The sequence below is a fragment of the Coffea arabica genome, chromosome 10e (genome assembly GCF_036785885.1).
Source record: "Coffea arabica cultivar ET-39 chromosome 10e, Coffea Arabica ET-39 HiFi, whole genome shotgun sequence".
Classification (NCBI taxonomy): Eukaryota; Viridiplantae; Streptophyta; class Magnoliopsida; order Gentianales; family Rubiaceae; genus Coffea; species Coffea arabica.
In genome coordinates this window covers 42,953,522-42,973,486 of record NC_092328.1, presented here as the reverse complement: position 1 = coordinate 42,973,486, position 19,965 = coordinate 42,953,522, and the positions used below count along the sequence as shown (strand labels likewise).

Below are 19,965 nucleotides of genomic sequence, written 5' to 3'. Positions count from 1 at the left end.
TGTGTGTTCTTAATTTGTTTTATTTAATGCAGGTTTTTTTTTCTAAAAAAATTGAAAGTGTGGCTTTCTTTTTTTTCTTTTTTATTTTTTTATTTGTTTGGTAGATTCACATCGGAATTTGGATTTGAAGATGGAAATGTAGTAGAAATTTCAAATTGGGACATCAAGACAAAAAAAAAGAAAAAGAACTTGAAAGTGGAGTCCGAAGCAAAGGTGCTATAAACGATACGAGAGGCCATTAATACCTTTTGGTTATAGAGATATCTGGTAATTAATGTAATTATTGAAGTAGAATTCCCATCCTTGATTCATAAAGAGTATGTTAAATGGATGTTAAGTGAAAGCTTGTTAATTAGCGTTTATAGGGTAATTGTATGACAAAATAAAAGTTGAGTGGACATAAAAAAAAGTGGAAATTAGTAAATTACTGCTTAGTCAAAAAGGTCAATCGATAACCCATAAAATTGGAGCAGTTAATAAGCGGATCGCAAGTTCGGCTATAAAATTGGAGCAGTTAATAAGTGGTTGTTAATTCCAATGGGAGATCGCAAGTTCGGCTTCTGAAAAAGTTCTGATCAGAGTAAGAATCAAACTCTGCGGATTGATACGAGTTTTAAAAATATTACTGTAACGATTTGACATATGTGTCTAAAAAAATTACTGTAGCTACACTGGCTTTACCACTACTCTCTGAAATAAAAAAGCTGCCCCAAAACATGTTACTCTTTTTGGCATTAGATTTACCAAAAAGTCTTCAATTTTAAAACCCAAAATCCAAATATTGGTAACAACCCACAATGATAAATTAAACGTAGCTGCAATCAACAAAGGACTGAAAGTTTTAATTAGTTGTCAAACTTACATGGACAATAAAACAGCAATTTTAGCTAGGAAAATAGTAAGAACAAAAGAAAAAAAAAAAAAAAAAAAGGTAGGTGAATGATTTATTTCAGAGGGAGGATTGGGTTGCACTTGCACCTACCTGGAGGTTTGTTTTTGTTTCATGAACGGCCTTGAAGACATAACCCAACTGAATCTTCATCAAAAGGGAACTTTTAGCTTGACAAACAATGTCGAGTAAAAGAGAACAAATTTCACAATTACCGCAAGCGAGAAAAACATGAGATTAATGAGAACGAAAATTTGCATCCATAAAATAAAAGCAAGATAAGTTTATGAATTAAAAAACCAAGTTAAAAAAAAAAAAAAGAGAGAAAGTGAAAGTTGAAAACAAAGGCAGCAACAGCAACAAGGGGTGGACCGGTGGACGTATATGTACGAAGCGGAACACCGACAAAAATGGGAGAGGAGGAAGTGACGGCTTTCCAGTTTTCTAAGACATGGAAGTAACGGTAGAAACGGTTGGCTTTTCAGCAATACGGAAGTAACCGCGGTAACCTCTGCTCAGCAATCATGTGATAATCAGTTTGCATCATTTGAATAACCGAATTAACAGAAATTCCAACAGTCGTTTTGAAGGAAACACACGTATTAAACTAACAAGTCATCGAGGCATACTCGACGCGTGTATAACTTGTTAAAAAAATATTTTTAATTAAAAAAATCACATAAATAATGCAAGTGAATATAACTATTTTATGTAATATGTTGTCAAAGTGCATTATACAGAAATATGTACAATGTACTATATGAAACGGTATTAAAATTTGAGAGAAAATGTTGATTGACCGGAGAAGAATAGAGACTTTTAGAAGATGGTTAGGAAAGTGAAAAACAATTAATTAAGGAGAACCTTAGAATTAAAGGGAGATGGATTTTGTTGAGTAGGATTTGTGTGCCAATTTATAATAGAGATAAGGTTAATGGATAATAGAGATAAAGATAAATATGAAAACACGTAAAATTAAGTTAACTACCTACACTATTAAAAAAAAAAATTAACTATCTACACAGCCTTTATTATTATAAAGATATTCAATGTCTCAAGATTTTAATGCCAAAAGAGTAACTACACTCAAAATGCCTGCTTCTACTACTTGTACGTTAACCCCAAAACTAGCATAGAAATTCAAAGGAAAAGTTTGATTCAAGGCCCTCCTTATTCAGTATAAGGATATGAAATTAGTTTAGCACAATAACATTGAGTAAATCTTATATACATTAATAGTGTATACACTATCAAGATTAGATATATGACACATGAGCAAAATTTGAAATTGAAATTGAAATTTAGATTAGTTGTCATGCATTTAATGGTGATAGTGTATACACTGTCAGTGTATAAAAGATTAATCCAATAACATTTCATCATAATTTAGTTCTCATGCTGAGTATCTCAAAAAAATAAAGTACATCCACAAGAACATTTGCATGGAATTGGAATAAATATAATGGCAAAATCTTCCACTCTAACCTATTTCTCCAAAATTAATAGTTTTAGAAGTTATGATATCTTTAATCAAGTCCTTAAACTGAAGGAACTTCTACAGTATATAAAATATTTGTATACTCCATCAAATTTTGGTTTTCTAGCCTAAAAGGGGGAAAAAAGGGTATGCTCAGGAAGGACTATTTGATTTTTTTTTTTTGGGGGTAAAATCTTTTCATTGATTGTTAGTATTTGTTCCTAAGGACAAAATATGAGCTCCAATTAGCCAGGCCCATTAATATTCCTTGCCAATGTTTAATTCAGGCTCAAGAACCGATTACTATAAATACTGGTTCGGGCAAAAAGGCCCAATAACAACAATTATTCTGCAAAGGTCCAACATCAAAGAGCCTAGTTTTCACTGAACTGGACTGTGAACCTGTTCAGGACTCCTGACCTTGTTGCCCGCGTTGACCTTGTAATGGGGAAAATTTTTTTTTTCATTCTAAACTTTAATTTACAAAAAGAAAAAGAAAATATTTATTCTAAAACATAGTGGGTAGGGCAGTTTTAATTTTTTTTTTTTTTGCAAAAACTAATAAAATAAAATTATGAATGTGGATTTAAAAAAATCCTTTATATCTAATTCTATTAATGAGGGTGTCTAATACCTTTAGCAAATCATATTCTTGAAGTTTTGAGGGCAAAGACTTAATATATAAGTAAGTTTTTGAGTAAAAGGATATATTTGTGAATAAAATTTTTGGAATCTTTGTGGCTTTTCTTTTCTGGCTAAGTCTAATACTAACAAAATTACAATGTGGATTAAGAAAAGTTGTTACTTGAAAATATAACATCTAATCTACTGATATAGATGCCCCACATTTATCAATATTCTCTATTTTGCCTTTTTTTTTGTTTTGTTTCTTCTATTAATCAATATGAACTACACGTTTTTAGGAAATATTTATTCTACATTCAATAATAAAGTCAGAATTTCCAAGTTGGGAGAGGCCAAACATGAAATGTATGACAATAATGTCTTTAGCAAATCATTATCTTAAGTTTGGAGGGCAAAGACTTAATATAAAAGTAATTTTTTTGAGTTAAATATTTATATTTGTAAATAAGATTTTTGAAATCTATCCAAAATAAAATTTAGAGTGTATTACAATGATATGTATTGTATACTATTTCTCAAATTTTGGGGACAAGTATTTAATTGAAGCAACTTTTCATTTAAAAATTCATAATACACACTAAAAGTTTTTATAAATATAAATATTAGGGGGCGTAATGCCACTATCACCACCCTCCCTCCTTCACCATCGGCACCACCCTCCCTTTTTCTTCTCTCTGCTTCTCTTCCTCTCTCCTTCCTCCCTCTCCTTCTCTTTCTTCCTCTTTCTTTTTCTTCATTTCTCCTCCCCTTCCCTCCCCTGCCACCCCTTCCATTCCCCATCCCGCCCCTTAAACCACCCTCTACCTCAATTAGTCGCGACTAGATCAGATCTTGTATTTTGCAGTAATCTTCCATCTTCTATAGCAGCAGGGACGGAGCCAGAAATTTATTTTTGGGGGGGCTAAAGTGTATTAAAAAAATTTTTTTTGACGAAATAAATATATTTAATAAGTAAAATTTAGAATCAATAATTATAAAAATAATAAAAACATATAATTATACATACCCAAAAATTTGTTCTGAATTTTTGGGTATGTAACTTACCCAAATCTACAAATCTACAAAAGAAACAACGAAAACAGAAGGCCTATCAAGATATGTATAGTACTCGGAGGCATAAACCGCTCAAAAAAATAGTTTAAGAATTGCCCATCGCATACTAAAATAGTTTAAAAATTGCCCCTTTCATATGAATTTGATAAGTTCTTGGAAATCTCAAAATGCTCCAAAAAAATACTCTAAACTATCAATAATCTATCACTCACCCTGCTTATTGATTTCATGATCAGAATTCGAAATAAAATAAAAAACTAAGGCGGTCAAAAAGCGAAATAGCAGGAAAACTTTGATAGTAATTGCAAATTTAATTCTTCTTGAAGTGCAAGGGATGTCATAAGCGTTAAATCAAGAACTTTTCTAAATTCCAGGAAATACATTTACAGCATTCTTTGTTCCAGAACATACATTTATAACAGCACCAACAACTATTGTTGGCAAGCTTCTTGATCAACAAAAGAAAGCCCACTCCACCATATAGTTCATGACAGCGATGCACAAAAAATACTTTGCCAACAACCAAACATCTGAAATAAAAAAAAAGGCTATGTTTCCCAGGCTCTATGTTTCCGAGTCTCACAGGCTCTAACAAAGTCCAGAATATATGATGAATAACTACAGAGTTCAGACCTGCTCAAAACATTTTAGGAAAATCCAAGTTTTTACATCACCAGCAGGTGAAAACATAAATAACTATTGAAAATTTCAGACAATAATACCAGTATCCTAAGAGACACATAGGAAGAGAAAGGTAGTACCTACCTACCTACCTAGTTACCTACTGCATTTTAGAAGCAAACATTTGGAATCCCCTATATATAGGGGGTTTTCCGGAGGCTTGGGGGGGGCTTAAGCCCCCACCAGCCCCCCCTTAAATCCGTGCCTGTATAGCAGTTACATAAGTTTTTATAGAAAATCTTGGGTACATTGGTGATTTGATTTGGTCTTTTGAGTATTTTGTTTTTCTAAATTAATTTAACTCCACTCCTTGTTAAAGGTTACTCTTGGACCTATAGATAACTTCAGGAAAAATTACAGAGATTGGGAGGAATTTGAAATTGTATTCTGAAATTCAATATATAAAAGGACTCTACACAATTGTCACTCAAAATTATAAAGTGAAATATATATGATAGCACCAAATCTCTATATATTGTTTTTTTTTTGTATGTTTTTAAGAATTGTGTATAGTGGGGGAACTAGAATCCTAAGGTTAGGAGATTCAATTTTCTACATTATATGAAATGTAATAATAGTAAATTTACAATCGAAAGATGCCTATGTTAAGTTTTCCTCTCAAGTCAATTATAGTTTGTAATTAAAATTGTGGCATAATGTAGCAGTTGTTTAGAAAATGTCACAAGTGTTTATAACTAACCTTAATTAGATCCAACACTCTTCTGAAGCATAAGAATTAAGAAATTTTGTGTAGGGGATGAATGTAGATTAAAAAAAAAAGAGACTTTAAAAAATTTGAGAAGGGAAATGTAGATAAGAAAAAGAACATAAAAAATATTGGGGGCAATTTAGATAAGAAAGAGAATTTCAAAATTTTGAGGTGGTGCAAATAAGGAACAACTTAAAAAATTGTCAAAATTTCCAAGCTTAAAAAGAATTTTTTTCAAAGTTGAGGGTCAACTCCATTTGGCTTCTTGGGGTAAAAAACTTAATCACAAACGTTAAGTTCAAAAGATATAGAAATCAAACCATGAATTGCATGCAAACTTGCAGTCTATAGTTACACCTACAATTATAGAGATTGCTCATCTTTCAATTTTTGTATTGAATTTACTCCATAAGAAAAAAAGAAAGGCTATTAGTTAAAGAAAAAAAGAGAATAGAATAAGAATTATGGCACTGCTATCCAAATCAACATACATGTGCTTTGTCTTTTGGTTTCAGTTTCTGCATGCTATTTTTTGTTCATTTTTGTAAAGTACAAACCTGTTCTTCAAAAAGTGACAAACAAAAAAGATTACAAGAACTGTAGAAGAAAACTCCAAGTTGAAGATTTATAATTTCTCAGCTCAATTACCAGTTGCATAAAATACTTCCAAAAGCAAATGAGAAGTCTATATCTGTATCAGCTAAAATAATAAACTAATAAAGTCTTCAAGAACCCTAAAATAATATAAATTAATATAGAATTCCCATTAAGTCATGAATCTTGAATCTTGTAAGATATTTTGCAACATTTGGAGCAGAGAAAAACGCATAATTCCAACCACTGTTATTTGAGATTTTGCAAATCCTATCATATCATACTGTTTAGGAAAAGAATTGTTTTGACAACTTGATCCAAATTCCCTTTCAACTCCTCAAGTTTATGTAATCTAATGCCGGTATATGCTATCATTTTTAGGAATTTTTTGTAGAAAAATATATTATAACAACTTGGTGTATGTGAGATAAAAAAATAACTAGAAAATGTGTTCACAGAAAACCTTTTTTTTTTGCGAAAAATCACAATCCAAACAAGGCCTAACTTTTCAAGTAGTATGAAGAACTAAGCTTCATCATCCTCCAATTGTTTAAGCATTTAGGACTCCCTAGCATCAAAAAATTATGCCAATTACTATATGTTTCACAGCATTCTCTAGTTAAGGTGATTTGACTCACAGTCTTGTATATTATAATAAAAAAAAACTGCAAGAATCTGGACCTGTAGACAATAGCTGCCATAATATTTGCAACTTAACATTCTCTTAAGTAGTTAAATAGTGGAAGGACAACTAGAATGCAGTAATGCTTTGGTGAACATAAATATATTCTATCTTGAGAATTAGTCTTCCAGAGTAAGGAAAAAAGAATTTTCATGTTTGTAAAAATTAAATACTTAAGAAGTAATTTTTTTTCTGAGAATTTCAAATAGAACAATGAAAATTACAGAATAAAATGTTTAAAGTGCATACTTCTTCTACTATTTCAAAGGGGCATTACCCAAAAAAAACCTCCTAAGCGTTCAAGTATTGGGTACTAAAAATGTACAACTTTTGGATTTTTAACAAATATAAGCAACTTTAATTAATCTAGTATGACTTTTGAGATGGTGTGTTATGGAAGGGGATATTGTAAAACCTCATGATTTTTTTAAATTATTCGATAATATATACTTTAATACATTTTATCTCATAAATTTCACATCACAATATGCATTATATTAAAATTTAATATAAAAAAATTTAGAAGATCTTCAGTCCAAAATAGAACAGCTATAGTAAGATAAGATAATCTGTAAAGTTTAAAAATTTATTTATATCTCATATTCTTTTTTTTTATTAAGTGCATAAGTTAATGTTATAATAAGAGTAAGAAGACACACAAGAAGATAAGATATAATATAGAGTTTCCAATTTTTTTTTTAATAAAAACATCAAAATTTCTTTAACTTCCTAACAAATCCGACATTAGAAATGGCACAATAAAATTTGGAAGATCTCTTCTCCAAAAGACATTTATCACATATGAGTTTTGCATTGTTCTGCTATTCTATTAAAAATAAGGGGCTGCTTTGTCAAAGGGTTTGGGAATCACAGAAAGGAATGAATCCCTTATTTGATGCTTGGGTTAAGTCTATTGGAATACAAATTTTGGAATCATTTTTAAAAAATCGGAGTTATCCCATTCCCGAGCAAATTGGGAGGTTTTGGACAAAACCCTCAACTTATTCCCTCAGACAACATTTATGATGGACTTACCCTCTCTTTTTCTCCATCACACGTCGCACCTTCTGTTCTTTTTCTTCGTCAGATTTCCTATCTCTTCTTCTTCATCATATAGTCTTCATCTGTAATCCAAAATGTCTTGAAAAAAAAAAAGATCTAAAGTAGATCTAAATGGATTAATAGTGGGCAAATATCTTCAGTGGGCAAATTATTCAACAAGATCTCCACCAGAAAGATCTCTAAGAAAAATTGAAGAAAACCCACAACCCAAATCCACGGGGTTTGTGATTTTCGCTTTAGGGATCTTGTTCAGTGTAGGAAGGATGACTTGCTGTGAATTAATTGTGAGATTTTAGTATGAATTGTTCTTTGTATATTAAGAACCTGTTCAATATATTAAGAACCTCAACCTAAAGATCTTCACTTCAAGGGTCTTGTTCAGTGCAGGAAGGATGACTTGCTGTGAATTAATTGTGAGATTTTAGTACGAATTGTTCTTTGTATATTAAGAACCTGCTCAGTATAGCATTTGAACATAGTTGCGGTTGACATATTAATAAAGCTTTATAGTTGATCATTTCATGCAAGGTTTGATCTTTTGTGAAATCTTTTTTGTTCTGGTGTTGGGTGGGATGGAAGAAATAGGGAGTCAAAAGTTGATGGTGATAGAGACAGCGACATTGTAACCCTTCATTCTAAAGTTATAAAGAGCTGGTGTTTTATTGGAGAACGGATTTATTTTTATTTTATCCGATAAATATATTTGTTTATGGGAAAATGGGTACTCTGTTCTTATAATGGAGGAAACCATAAAGAGCTAATGTTTTATTGGAAAACGGGTTTATTTTTATTTTATCCTATAAATAAATTTATTTATGGGAAAATGGGTACTCTGTTCTTATAATGGAGGAAAACCATAAAGAACTGGTCTTTTATGGGAAAATATGACTTTTATGAAAGTGACCGCGATTTGGTATATAAAATTATTCCAAAAAAAAAATTAGAATGAATTTGTTTGTTTTGAAAGTTATATAACGGTCGTTAAATTTCAAATATCCCTTCCTTAAACTTCAAAATCTACAAAGTCTCATATTTTTGTTAAATACAAAACCTATCAGTTTCTGCAATTATTCCTTTGTTTTATAAGAATTGTTATATCAGGGGTAAATTTAAAATTTAATTGCATTTAATTCCGAAACACTCATCAAACCAAGCATCAGGAGTTGGAATGATGCTAATTCCAATGTGTGAACCAAGCTAGATATTGAAATGAAAAGTTTTAATTCCAAAATCAGAGTCTATGATTCCATTTTCATTTCCGATTTCAATATGTGAAACAAGCACCCTCAGGGTTTGCAACAAATAACTGTGAAACCAAAAAAAAATAAAAAATCTTATCCAATCCCATTTGTGGATAAAACTTTTACCATTGGAGTCAACATTCATTTTGTCTAGATACACAAAATTTTTTGGAAGAATTTTCTAGGGACATAACTGTCACCTTCAAATGCGTATTTTCTTGATCTCAAAGCGCAAAGTGGAAGGAAAGATGTGTCTTTTACTCCTTTTTGGGTAGAAAGAGGAAAAAGAAAAAGAAAAAGCCAACGCATTACTAATTCTAAAACCTCCCAAAAGAGCAAAAATAATTTTGGAAGAGACAGGGAAAAGAAGGTCCTTTTTCATTTCTTTTCCTTTTCTCTCTCTTTCTTTCCCCCTCCCTGTCCCTGCATTTCCTCCATCATTAACGTTGTTCTTCTTCTAATACAGTAAACATTGCAGGGTACATCTCCTTCTCTCCTTCTGGGTGTTTCTCTAATTAAACCATTAAACCTCAATTAGTAAACAACTCTGTCTTCTGAATTATTTAAATAATATATCATTTTTTCCTTTTTCTTTAAAGGGAACAAACTTTACCAAACAGTCCTCAAGGATCCGATCTCTGTTGTTTCTTTTGGGTCAAAACGATTTCTACTTGTCATTAACTTATTCCATATTTTAATTTAAAGCACCGAGTGATTCCAATTTACACCGAAAACACACACACACTACACACAGTCATGCACATATTACAACAAAGATGGCATTTTTAACGTGCAAAACTGCAAATATGTTGAGACCCACATGGAGTTATGTGAAAATAAAGATCTGGGGCATGGTTTAATTGTGATCTTTAATGGTTATTTTGATTGTTGGTGCAGAATTTTAGGTTGGGTTTGGTGGTAGCATTTGCCTCCAATTATTGTACAGAAACAACTGTTTATAGCCACCGTCATTCCTTTGGCGCAGATTTGATAGGCTGCAGGAGAAAAATTCAGGGCATTTTTTTTAATTAATGGTGGTGGTAAAGTTTGAAGTTTTGAGAGCTAAAGAAGGGATTGTTTGAGCTGTATTCATCAAACTTCTATGCCAAGGTAAATCTCTAATGTTCTGTTTTTTCAGATTTTTTTTAACCTTCCATTCTTTGCGCATTTTGGATTTGTATTTGTTATGATCACAATTTGGAAGGCTTTATGGTTAGTGAACGTTTCTCGGGTTTTTTAATTTGTTTTAACTTCCGGAAATTGAAAATGGTTTTTGTGTGGATTTGAAGTCTTAATCCGTATGAAATTGCATCTTTTTTCTTAAAAAAAAAAGCGAGAAATTCTTATGTTCTTGGAAAATAAAGGCTGTGTAATCTATATTTCAGCTTTTGTATGAATAAATGATGGCATTTAATTTCTGGAAATTATTGTATTTTTGGGTTTGTTTGCCTGTGTGGAATTATTGCATTCGTTTATTGTTGGGGTGTATATGATTTTGGGTAGAGCTGAATTATTCACACTTCAGGAGGCCAAGAAGGGTGGTGAAACTGGAGTCTGCTTGCAAATGTCAAAGTCTTCATCCCCTAAATCCAGGGTTAAAAATGCTTCATCTTCTTGTCATACTAGAAGGTCAGTGCTACTCTCTTACTCTTCTCAGTTTGTGTTAATCTCATCTTCCTCTTTTGCAAGTCTATAAGCTATACTGGTTCTGTAAGTTTCCTATCACCGTAACTATTAAGTAACAGTTTGATTAAATATAGCAAGAACACATTGTGTCGTATTGAGTGTTTTTGATCTAGAGACTTGTTCTTCTAGAGGCTCTTGCACATAAGCATGCTTTATTCTAATGAATGAACCTGTTCTTTGTGCCCAGGGATTCAAATGGAGCTGCAGAATTGGATGATCCAGAAAGGACAATGTCTAGAGTGGCTAAATTTATTGAGCAGCTACATGCAAACAAGTCATCACCACCTGAGAAGGAGCTCATTACAGCCAACTTGCTTGGTATATGTAAAGCTAGAAAGGAAGCCCGGGCTCTTATTGGATCTCACGCCCAAGCAATGCCATTGTTTATATCCCTTCTTAGAACTGGCACTGTTTTGGCAAAAACTAACGTAGCCGCTACTTTAAGTGTGATGTGCAGAGATGAAGATTTACGAGTGAAGGTACTCCTAGGTGGTTGTGTCCCTCCTTTATTAACAATTTTAAAGTCAGAATCAATTGAAGCAAGGAAGGCAGCTGCAGAGGCAGTATATGCTGTTTCAGCTGTTGGACTTTCAGATGATCATGTTGGCATGAAAATATTTGTCACAGAAGGGGTAGTGCCCACTTTATGGGAGCAACTAAATCCCAAAAGAAAGCAGGACAAAGTGGTAGAAGGCTTTGTCACAGGGGCTTTGAGAAATCTTTGTGGAGACAAAGATGGTTATTGGACTGCAACGCTGGAGGCTGGTGGAGTGGACACTATTGTGAGGCTTCTATCTTCAGACAATACTGTGACTCAATCTAATGCTGCTTCTCTCTTGGCCCGTGTAGTCCTGGCTTTTAGTGATAGCATTCCTAAAGTAATTGATTCTGGAGCAGTTAACACTTTGCTTAAACTCTTGGATCAACAAAATGATGTTACTGTGCGTGCCAATGCAGCTGATGCTCTGGAGGCTCTTTCTTCCAAATCAGCAAGTGCTAAGAAATCTATTGTCGAGGCTCAGGGAATTCCAGTACTGATTGGGGCTGTTGTTGCTCCTTCTAAGGAAGGAATGCAAGGAGAGGGAGGACAGGATCTTCAGCGGCATGCAACAAAAGCCTTGGCAAATATATGCGGAGGGATGTCAGCTCTAATACTTTATCTTGGAGAGCTCTCGAAGTCTCCACGCTTGGCTGCTCCAGTTGCTGATATAATTGGAGCACTTGCTTATTCTCTCATGGTTTTTGAGCAGGATGCTGAGGAGGAAACATTTGATGCAACCAAGATTGAGAACAGCTTAGTAACACTATTAAAACCACGTGATAACAAGCTGGTCCAGGAGCGACTTTTTGAGGCCATGGCTAGCATGTATGGAAATTCTCATCTATCAAAAACAATTAGTCAACCGGTGGCAAAGAAGGTGCTAATTGGGCTTATAACGATGGCTTTTGGTGATGCACAAGAGTCTCTGATACTTTCTCTAATACGCTTCTGCTGTGATAATGTTGGCATCTGGGAAGCTATTGGAAAGAGAGAAGGAATTCAGTTATTGATGTCATTCTTGGGTCTGTCGAGTGAACAGCATCAAGAGTATGCAGTTAAATTTCTAAGAATCCTGACCGATCAAGTTGATGACAGCAAATGGGCAATCACTGCAGCTGGTGGCATTCCACCTCTTGTCCAATTGTTAGAAATGGGATCTCAGAAGGCTAGGGAAGATGCAGCATATATATTATGGAATTTGTGCTGTCATAGTGAGGACATTCTTAATTGTGTTGAAAGTGCTGATGCCATACCAGCGTTTCTGTGGCTTCTAAAAAATGGTGGATCTGAGGGACAGAAAGCCTCTGCTAAGGTCCTGACAAAGCTTATTCGAGTTCCTGATTCATCAATCATCAACCAATTACTGGTTTTACTCTTGGGTGACTCGCCAAGCTCAAAGGCCCACGTAATTAAGGTTTTGGGTCATGTGCTTGCCATGGCTTCACACAGTGACCTTGTGCAAATTGGTGCTGCTGCTAATAAGGGGCTGAGATCACTAGTGCAGGCTCTCAATTCCTCAAATGAGAAAACCCAAGAACATGCAGCATCTGTTCTGGCTGACTTGTTCACTACCCGCCATGATATTTGTGACAATTTTGCAACAGATGAAGTAATAGACCGTTGCATGAAGCTTTTGACTAGTAAGACTCATGGTATTGCAACACAGTCAGCTCGTGCCTTGGGTGCTTTGTCTCGCCCCACAAAGACTAATTCTTCAAAACAAAAGTCTTATATTGCAGAAGGGGATGTCAAACCTTTGATTAAAATGGCAAAAACATTGTCAATTGATTCTGCAGAGACTGCAGTAGCTGCATTGGCCAATTTGTTGTCAGACACCCAGATAGCAGCTGAGGCACTGGCAGAAGATGTTGTTTCAGCTTTGACAAGAGTTTTAGGAGAAGGATCACCAGATGGGAAGAAAAATGCATCACGTGCCCTTCATCAATTGTTAAAACACTTTCCATTAGGTGATGTACTAACTAGTAGCGCTCAGTGTCGGTTTGCGGTTCTTGCAGTTCTTGATGCTTTGAATGAAATGGATATGGATGGGAATGATGTAAATGATGCTTTAGATCTTGTTTCACTATTGGCAAGGACAAAGCAAGGTATGAACTTCAGTTATCCACTGTGGTCTGCCCTTCCTGACATTCCTGCAGCTTTGGAGGCACTGGTAAAGTGCCTGTCTATGGGACCACCCCAGGTGCAAGACAAAGTGATAGAAATTCTCTCAAGGCTTTGCAGGGATCAACCAACAGTGCTAAGTGATTCCTTGATGACACAGTTAGAATCTATCAGTGCATTGGCAAACAGAATAATGAACTCAACTAGTCTTGAAGTCAAAGTCGGGGGAGCAGCCTTACTCATTTGTGCAGCCAAGGAGCACAGAGTTCAGTTAATGGATATACTTGATGCATATGGATACTTGAAAGCTCTTATATATTCTCTAGTAGATTTGATGAAACAAAATTCCAGTTGCAGTTCTCTAGAAATCGAAGTTAGAACACCCCGAGGTTTCAGTGAAAGAACTGCTTTCAGAGAAGTAAACGAATTTGAGATTCCTGATCCAGCAACTGTCTTAGGAGGCACTATTGCTCTGTGGTTGCTAGCAATAATATCTTCATTTCATGTGAAGAACAAATTAACAGTTTTTGAGGCTGGGGGACTTGATGTCCTTTCTGAGAAGCTTGCAGTTTATATTAGTAATTCACAGGTATGGTGAGATAGTTTCAATTATTCCATAGGGTTCTTATATTGTGCTCACATACATTGCATGAACTAAAGACCTATCAAATGAGATCTGAGTATTTAACTATCTAGTTAGATGCCAACAGACACATTTCATATTTAAGCCTTGGTTTATTAATTTTCATTTATTCAATCCTTCATTTTACTAGACATGGATTTCCTTAATTTATCCAATGACTTTCTGGTTGACTAGAAGTTTGATGACCATGAGCACTTGTATTGCCTTCTTCCAATTGTGAATCTAGTATTATATGTGGAGGCTTACTCCCAGCTCATAGTTAATATTGCATGCATTTTTCATTCGAGTTGGGTTCCTTTTCTTGGATAACATCATGACCCGGATGCATGAAGAAAACGTGGAGTCAATTCCAGTTCTAGCTTTCACTGGTGTTCGATGGACACACATACAGTGAAAGAACATTTTTTTAAGCCCATTTCACCTCAGCCTGAGGTCCAGTTGACTGTTAAATATTTTCTTTAAAGTTCCTATGGTTTGGTTTTTCCTCAAGCACACACCCATTGTGTTGGTTTAATTGGATGCCTCAAAATGTTTGTACAATGAACATTAAATTCGGAAAGATTGTTTATTGGAGGTTTCCTACTGTTGCTCTCTTGTAGTTTTCCTCATGTTTAATCAGGCATATATGTGACTGGTTTGAGCTTTCTTTGTGTAATTTTGCATGCTTGTGCACTTCAGGCAGAATTCCAGGATACAGAGGGCATATGGATTAGTTCCTTGCTTGTGGCAATCTTGTTCCAGGATGCCAATGTTGTATTATCCCCAGCAGCCATGCATCTCATCCCCTCGCTTACACTTTTACTGAAGTCTGAGGAAGTTATCGACAGATTCTTTGCTGCCCAGGCAATGGCTAGTCTTGTTTCCCATGGAAACAAGGGATTAAATCTTGCAGTTGCAAACTCTGGTGCAGTTGCTGGGTTAATAACCCTAGTTGGTCATATAGAATCTGATATCCCAAATCTTGTTGCATTATCAGATGAATTTTCTCTTGTCAGAAATCCTGATGAAGTTGTTCTTGAACTCCTTTTCGAGATTGAAGATGTAAGAATTGGTTCTACTGCACGTAAGAATATTCCTCTACTTGTAGATCTTTTGAGACCGATGCCAGATAGGCCTGGTGCACCTCCAGTGGCTGTTCAGCTCCTGACTCGAATTGCTGATGGAAATGATGCAAACAAGTTAATTATGGCAGAAGCTGGAGCATTGGATGCCCTGAGTAGATACCTGTCTTTGAGTCCTCAGGACCTAACTGAGGCTACAATATCTGAATTGTTGAGAATACTCTTCAGCAACCCCGATCTTCTTCAATATGAAGCAACTATTAGTTGCACACACCAACTTGTTGCTGTTCTTCATTTAGGTTCAAGAAGTGCAAGACTGAGTGCTGCTAGGGCTCTAGATGAACTTTTTGATGCTGAACATATCAGAAATTCTGAAACAGCTTCACAAGCATTTCAGCCTTTGTTGGATATGCTTGGTTCTGCATCTGGGAGTGAGCAACAAGCAGCTTTTAGTGCTTTGATTAAGTTGACTTGGGGAAATAATTCAAAAGCAGTTTTAAGTGCCGAAACTGAAGAAAATCCTCTTGACAATCTACACAAAATTCTTGTTTCCTCTTCTTCTTTGGAATTGAAGAGTAATGCTGCAGAACTCTGCTTTGTGTTTTTTTCTAATGCAAAATTCAGAGAAATGCAAATAGCAGCTGAATTCTTAAAGCCACTTTTGTCATTGATAGAGTCAGGAACAGATTCAGCTATGGAAGCTGGTATTTGTGCTTTTGAAAAATTGTTGGATGACGAACAACTAGTGGAGCTTGTATCTGCTTATGATGTTGTTGATCTTCTCGTTCACTTGATTTCTGGATCAAACCATCGGCTGATTGAAGCGAGCATTTGTACTCTCATCAAGTTGGGGAAAGACCGAACTCCTCGCAAGTTGGATATGGTCAAAGCTGGCATCATTGATAGTTGTCTTGCGCTACTCCCTACTGCACCTAGTACCCTGTGCTCAACAATAGCAGAACTTTTCCGTATACTGACAAATAGTAGTGCAATTTCAAAAAGCTCAGCTGCCGCAAAAATTGTAGAACCTCTGTTCTTGTTGTTGCTTCGGGCAGACTTCAACCTTTGGGGACAACACAGTGCGCTGCAAGCACTGGTTAATATATTAGAGAAGCCGCAAAGCCTTGCAACCTTAAAACTTACCCCCAGCCAAATCATCGAGCCTCTGATTACATTTCTGGAATCCCCATCTCAAGCTATCCAGCAGCTTGGGACAGAATTGCTCTCCCATCTGCTTGAACAAGAGCATTTTAAGCAAGATATAACAACAAAAAATGCTATTGTGCCCCTTGTACAACTTGCAGGGATCGGAATATTAAGCTTGCAGCAAACTGCAATAAAGGCCTTGGAAAGTATCTCTTTAAGCTGGCCAGAGGCTGTTGCTGATGCTGGTGGTATTTTTGAGCTTGCGAGGGTTATTATTCAAGATGAACCCGAACCATCTGACACATTACTGGAATCAGCAGCTCTGGTTCTCTCTAATGTTCTGCGCTCTAATCCAGACTATTACTTCAAAGTTCCACTGGTGGTTCTTGTGAAAATGTTGCACTCGGTACAAGAGGGCACAGTTAAACTTGCTCTTGATGCACTGATTGTTCAAGAAAAGACTGATGCTGCAAGTGCTGAACTGATGGTCGAAGCTGGTGCTGTAGATCCTCTACTAGATCTGTTAAGATCTCATCAATGTGAAGAAGCCTCAGGAAAACTGATTGAAGCTTTATTTAATAATGCACGAGTACGAGAGATGAAGGTATCTAAATACGCTATAGCACCCCTAGCACAGTATTTACTGGATCCACAAACTCGGTCACAGTCTGGTAGGCTTCTTGCAGCTCTTGCTCTTGGTGATCTCTCCCAGCATGAAGGACTTGCCAGAGCCAGTAGTTCTGTATCAGCCTGTCAAGCACTAATAAGCTTGCTTGAGGATCAACCAACAGAAGAGATGATTATGGTGGCGATTTGTGCATTACAAAACTTTGTCATGCATAGTCGTACCAATAGAAGAGCTGTTGCTGAAGCAGGAGGTATATTGGTAATTCAGGAAATGCTATTGTCTGCAAATTCAGACATTGCAGTGCAGGCAGCTCTGCTGATCAAGTTTTTATTTTCAAATCATACACTCCAGGAATATGTATCAAATGACCTTATTAGGTCATTGACAGGTGACGTCTGTTCTTTTTCTGTTCTAAAAAACCTAGTCCTCTTCCAATATGTCTTCATGATTGATTTTCCTAAATCTAGCTTCAAAAAAAACTTTCTGGGTTGCACTAGGTTCAATCACTTGAAAAACTAGTATTGCAGTTATTCAATTAAGAAACCAGTGGTGACTTGTCAGTTTGACTTGGGAGCAAGAGATGATTTAAAAAGATGACACAAGATCTGGAGTTTTTTTAAGTTTTATAAGTGAACCTTGTTGTTTGAATATGAATCTGCTTTGACTGGCATCTTTTACTTTAAAAGTCCTGGTCTCTTGAAACACTGAATCTTTTTTTGCCTCAAATTTTTTTCATGTATCTGGCTGAAATTAATATCTACTACATGTCAATATGCAGCTGCATTGGAGAAAGAACTGTGGGCTAGTGCAAGTACTAATGAAGAGGTTTTAAGGACCATGCATGTCATATTCACCAACTTCCCAAAGCTCCATATTTCTGAAGCAGCTACACTTAGTATTCCTCATTTGGTAGCAGCATTAAAATCTGATAATGAGGCTGCACAAGATTCTGCTCTAAACACCTTGTGTTTGCTGAAACATTCCTGGTCAACCATGCCAATAGATGTCTCAAAATCCCAAGCAATCATTGCTGCAGAAGCGATACCAATCCTGCAAAGTCTCATGAAAACTTGCCCGCCAAGTTTCCATGATAGAGCTGATAGCCTGTTGCATAGATTGCCAGGTTGTTTAACTGTTACTATTAACCGTGCAAAAAACCTAAAGCAAGTCATGGGAGGTACAAATGCCTTTTGTCGATTAACCATTGGTAATGGTCCTGCAAGGCAAACAAAGGTAACAAGTTTTTCTTTAATAGGTTTGATTAAAAAGGAATAGCTGGCTTTCTGACATATCTTCGAATCCTTATTTTCTGTTGTATGTGATACAGGGGATTATTTAATTGTCTTTTCTTTTTCAATCAAACGAGAGTACTATATAGCTTGCAATAGCTTTCTGAGTTTAATCATGAGTTGTTACTTATGCTGTATGATTCTTTTGTAAATTTCATAGATTAATTTATGCACAGAGTTTTATGACCCTTGTCATGTTATGGGTAATACAGCAATTTTATTGTTTTTATGGGCATAGCAGGGTTTCTTAGTATTTTAGGAATTTTACATAACATCTGTATACAAAAATGCAATTTATAGGAATATAAATTATTGATAAACTTTAAAGGGGTTAAACATATGTCCACATACCACTTTTATTTGCATTCAGCTGTCAGTGATTTATAAAATGCCAAATAGCAAAATGTTTTAGTTCTTCTTACGATGAGTGAGCTATCATTTGTCCTAATGGTGTTACTATTGGTATTTCAGGTTGTGAGCCACAACATGTGTCCAGAATGGAAAGAAAGTTTTACCTGGGCCTTTGATATACCACCGAAGGGCCAGAAGTTGCACATAATATGCAAAAGCAAAAGTGCATTTGGAAAGGTAATTGTCTTCAGTTCTGATTCATATCTAAAATTGTGCATCCCACGTAAGCTGGATGCTCCTCTGTATGGCTTTGTAATAAACAAATCTTAGAAAATAAAAAAGAGCACTTGTAAAGAATAAGAAAGGTGACAGATAATGCAATGACTGCATGATATTTGCTTGGAATGGACAGTAACTAATTTTCACTTGAAAAGGGCAGTGAGAGTTAATTTCTGAGGCAAACTTCCATACTTCTTGCAGTTGTGCTGCAGTTACCCATTTGAAATGTGCTATAGCTGCCAGCAGATTGTAATCAGCCTTTTAGACACAATCCTTTCTTTTAATTGTGTTGTGATGGTTTTTGATATGAATATTGTGTGTATTTCTCAGACAACTCTAGGGAGGGTGACAATCCAAATTGACAAAGTTGTGAGTGAAGGGACATACAGTGGTGAATTCAGCCTGAGACATGATAGCAACAAAGATGGCTCCTCGCGAACAATTGAAATTGAGATTACTTGGTCGAATAGGTTATCAGATGAAACTGTGTGAAAGAAGTTAAATCATCCTCACATGACTAAACACAAAATAGCTCCTGAAAAGCTTTTCAACCATGTTTTGGAGAAACTGCTATATTGCAACCTTTCATGATGCAAATGGATGTTCGCTGGTCAGTAACTGAGTATGCATATTGGCAGAATGATCACTTTGGTAGCTCTGGTAAATTTCTGACCTTGAAAAATGCAAATGGTTGAAATATTTTTAGAGGCAAAGAAAACGGAGAGACTTTATTATGTTGGGGTGGAGGGAGAGAGAGAGAAGGGGGGGGGGGGGGGGGGTGGAGGCGAAATCATCGCTGGATATTGCAGTAAGTTTTGTTGTACAGTTAACCCTGTAAATGCTGCTATATGTATGTTCACAGAAGAATAGCATAATTGCAAGGGGAATGAACTTTGACCTCAACAGCTCTTTTTCATGGCCAAAGGGGTCGCAGCTGTTTGCTTCACTTTTGTATACTCCAAGATATGTTTCCAATTAAAAGCAGCAGTAGTTGCAAATGTAATTATGCAAGAAATGAGGTGTCAAATTTCTATACCACCTGTATATGGTCTCCAGTTTGTTCTAAACTGCATTATTTTCTCTTCAAGGCTAATGTTGTGTCATGAACTCTCTTAGATGGTTTTTCAAAAAAAAAACTCTCTTACATGCTAATGTTGTTGAAGTCTTTCTTTTGGGTTCTAACCTTA

At 35.5% G+C, this 19,965-nt stretch overlaps 1 protein-coding gene across 1 annotated transcript; it reads left to right on the top strand.

Annotated features, from left to right (window-relative positions):
* The first annotated feature begins 9,722 nt into the window (after window positions 1-9,722).
* On the top strand, window positions 9,723-19,816 carry LOC113710996 (protein CELLULOSE SYNTHASE INTERACTIVE 3-like). The gene is made up of 7 exons (XM_072067820.1): window positions 9,723-10,143; window positions 10,559-10,662; window positions 10,907-13,970; window positions 14,703-17,247; window positions 17,638-18,092; window positions 18,620-18,736; window positions 19,109-19,816. Exons 2-7 carry the CDS (start codon window positions 10,598-10,600, stop codon window positions 19,268-19,270), a joined length of 6,408 nt encoding a protein of 2,135 aa, XP_071923921.1. The 5' UTR covers window positions 9,723-10,143; window positions 10,559-10,597; the 3' UTR covers window positions 19,271-19,816.
* Window positions 19,817-19,965: the final 149 nt, after the last annotated feature.

Coding starts and splice junctions, on each gene's coding strand:
- LOC113710996 (XM_072067820.1), top strand. CDS start 10,598: ATGTCAAAGTCTTCATCCCCTAAATCCAGGGTTAAAAATGCTTCATCT. Junction 17,248..17,637: donor CCTTATTAGGTCATTGACAG/GTGACGTCTGTT, acceptor GTCAATATGCAG/CTGCATTGGAGAAAGAACTG. Junction 18,093..18,619: donor GTCCTGCAAGGCAAACAAAG/GTAACAAGTTTT, acceptor TTGGTATTTCAG/GTTGTGAGCCACAACATGTG.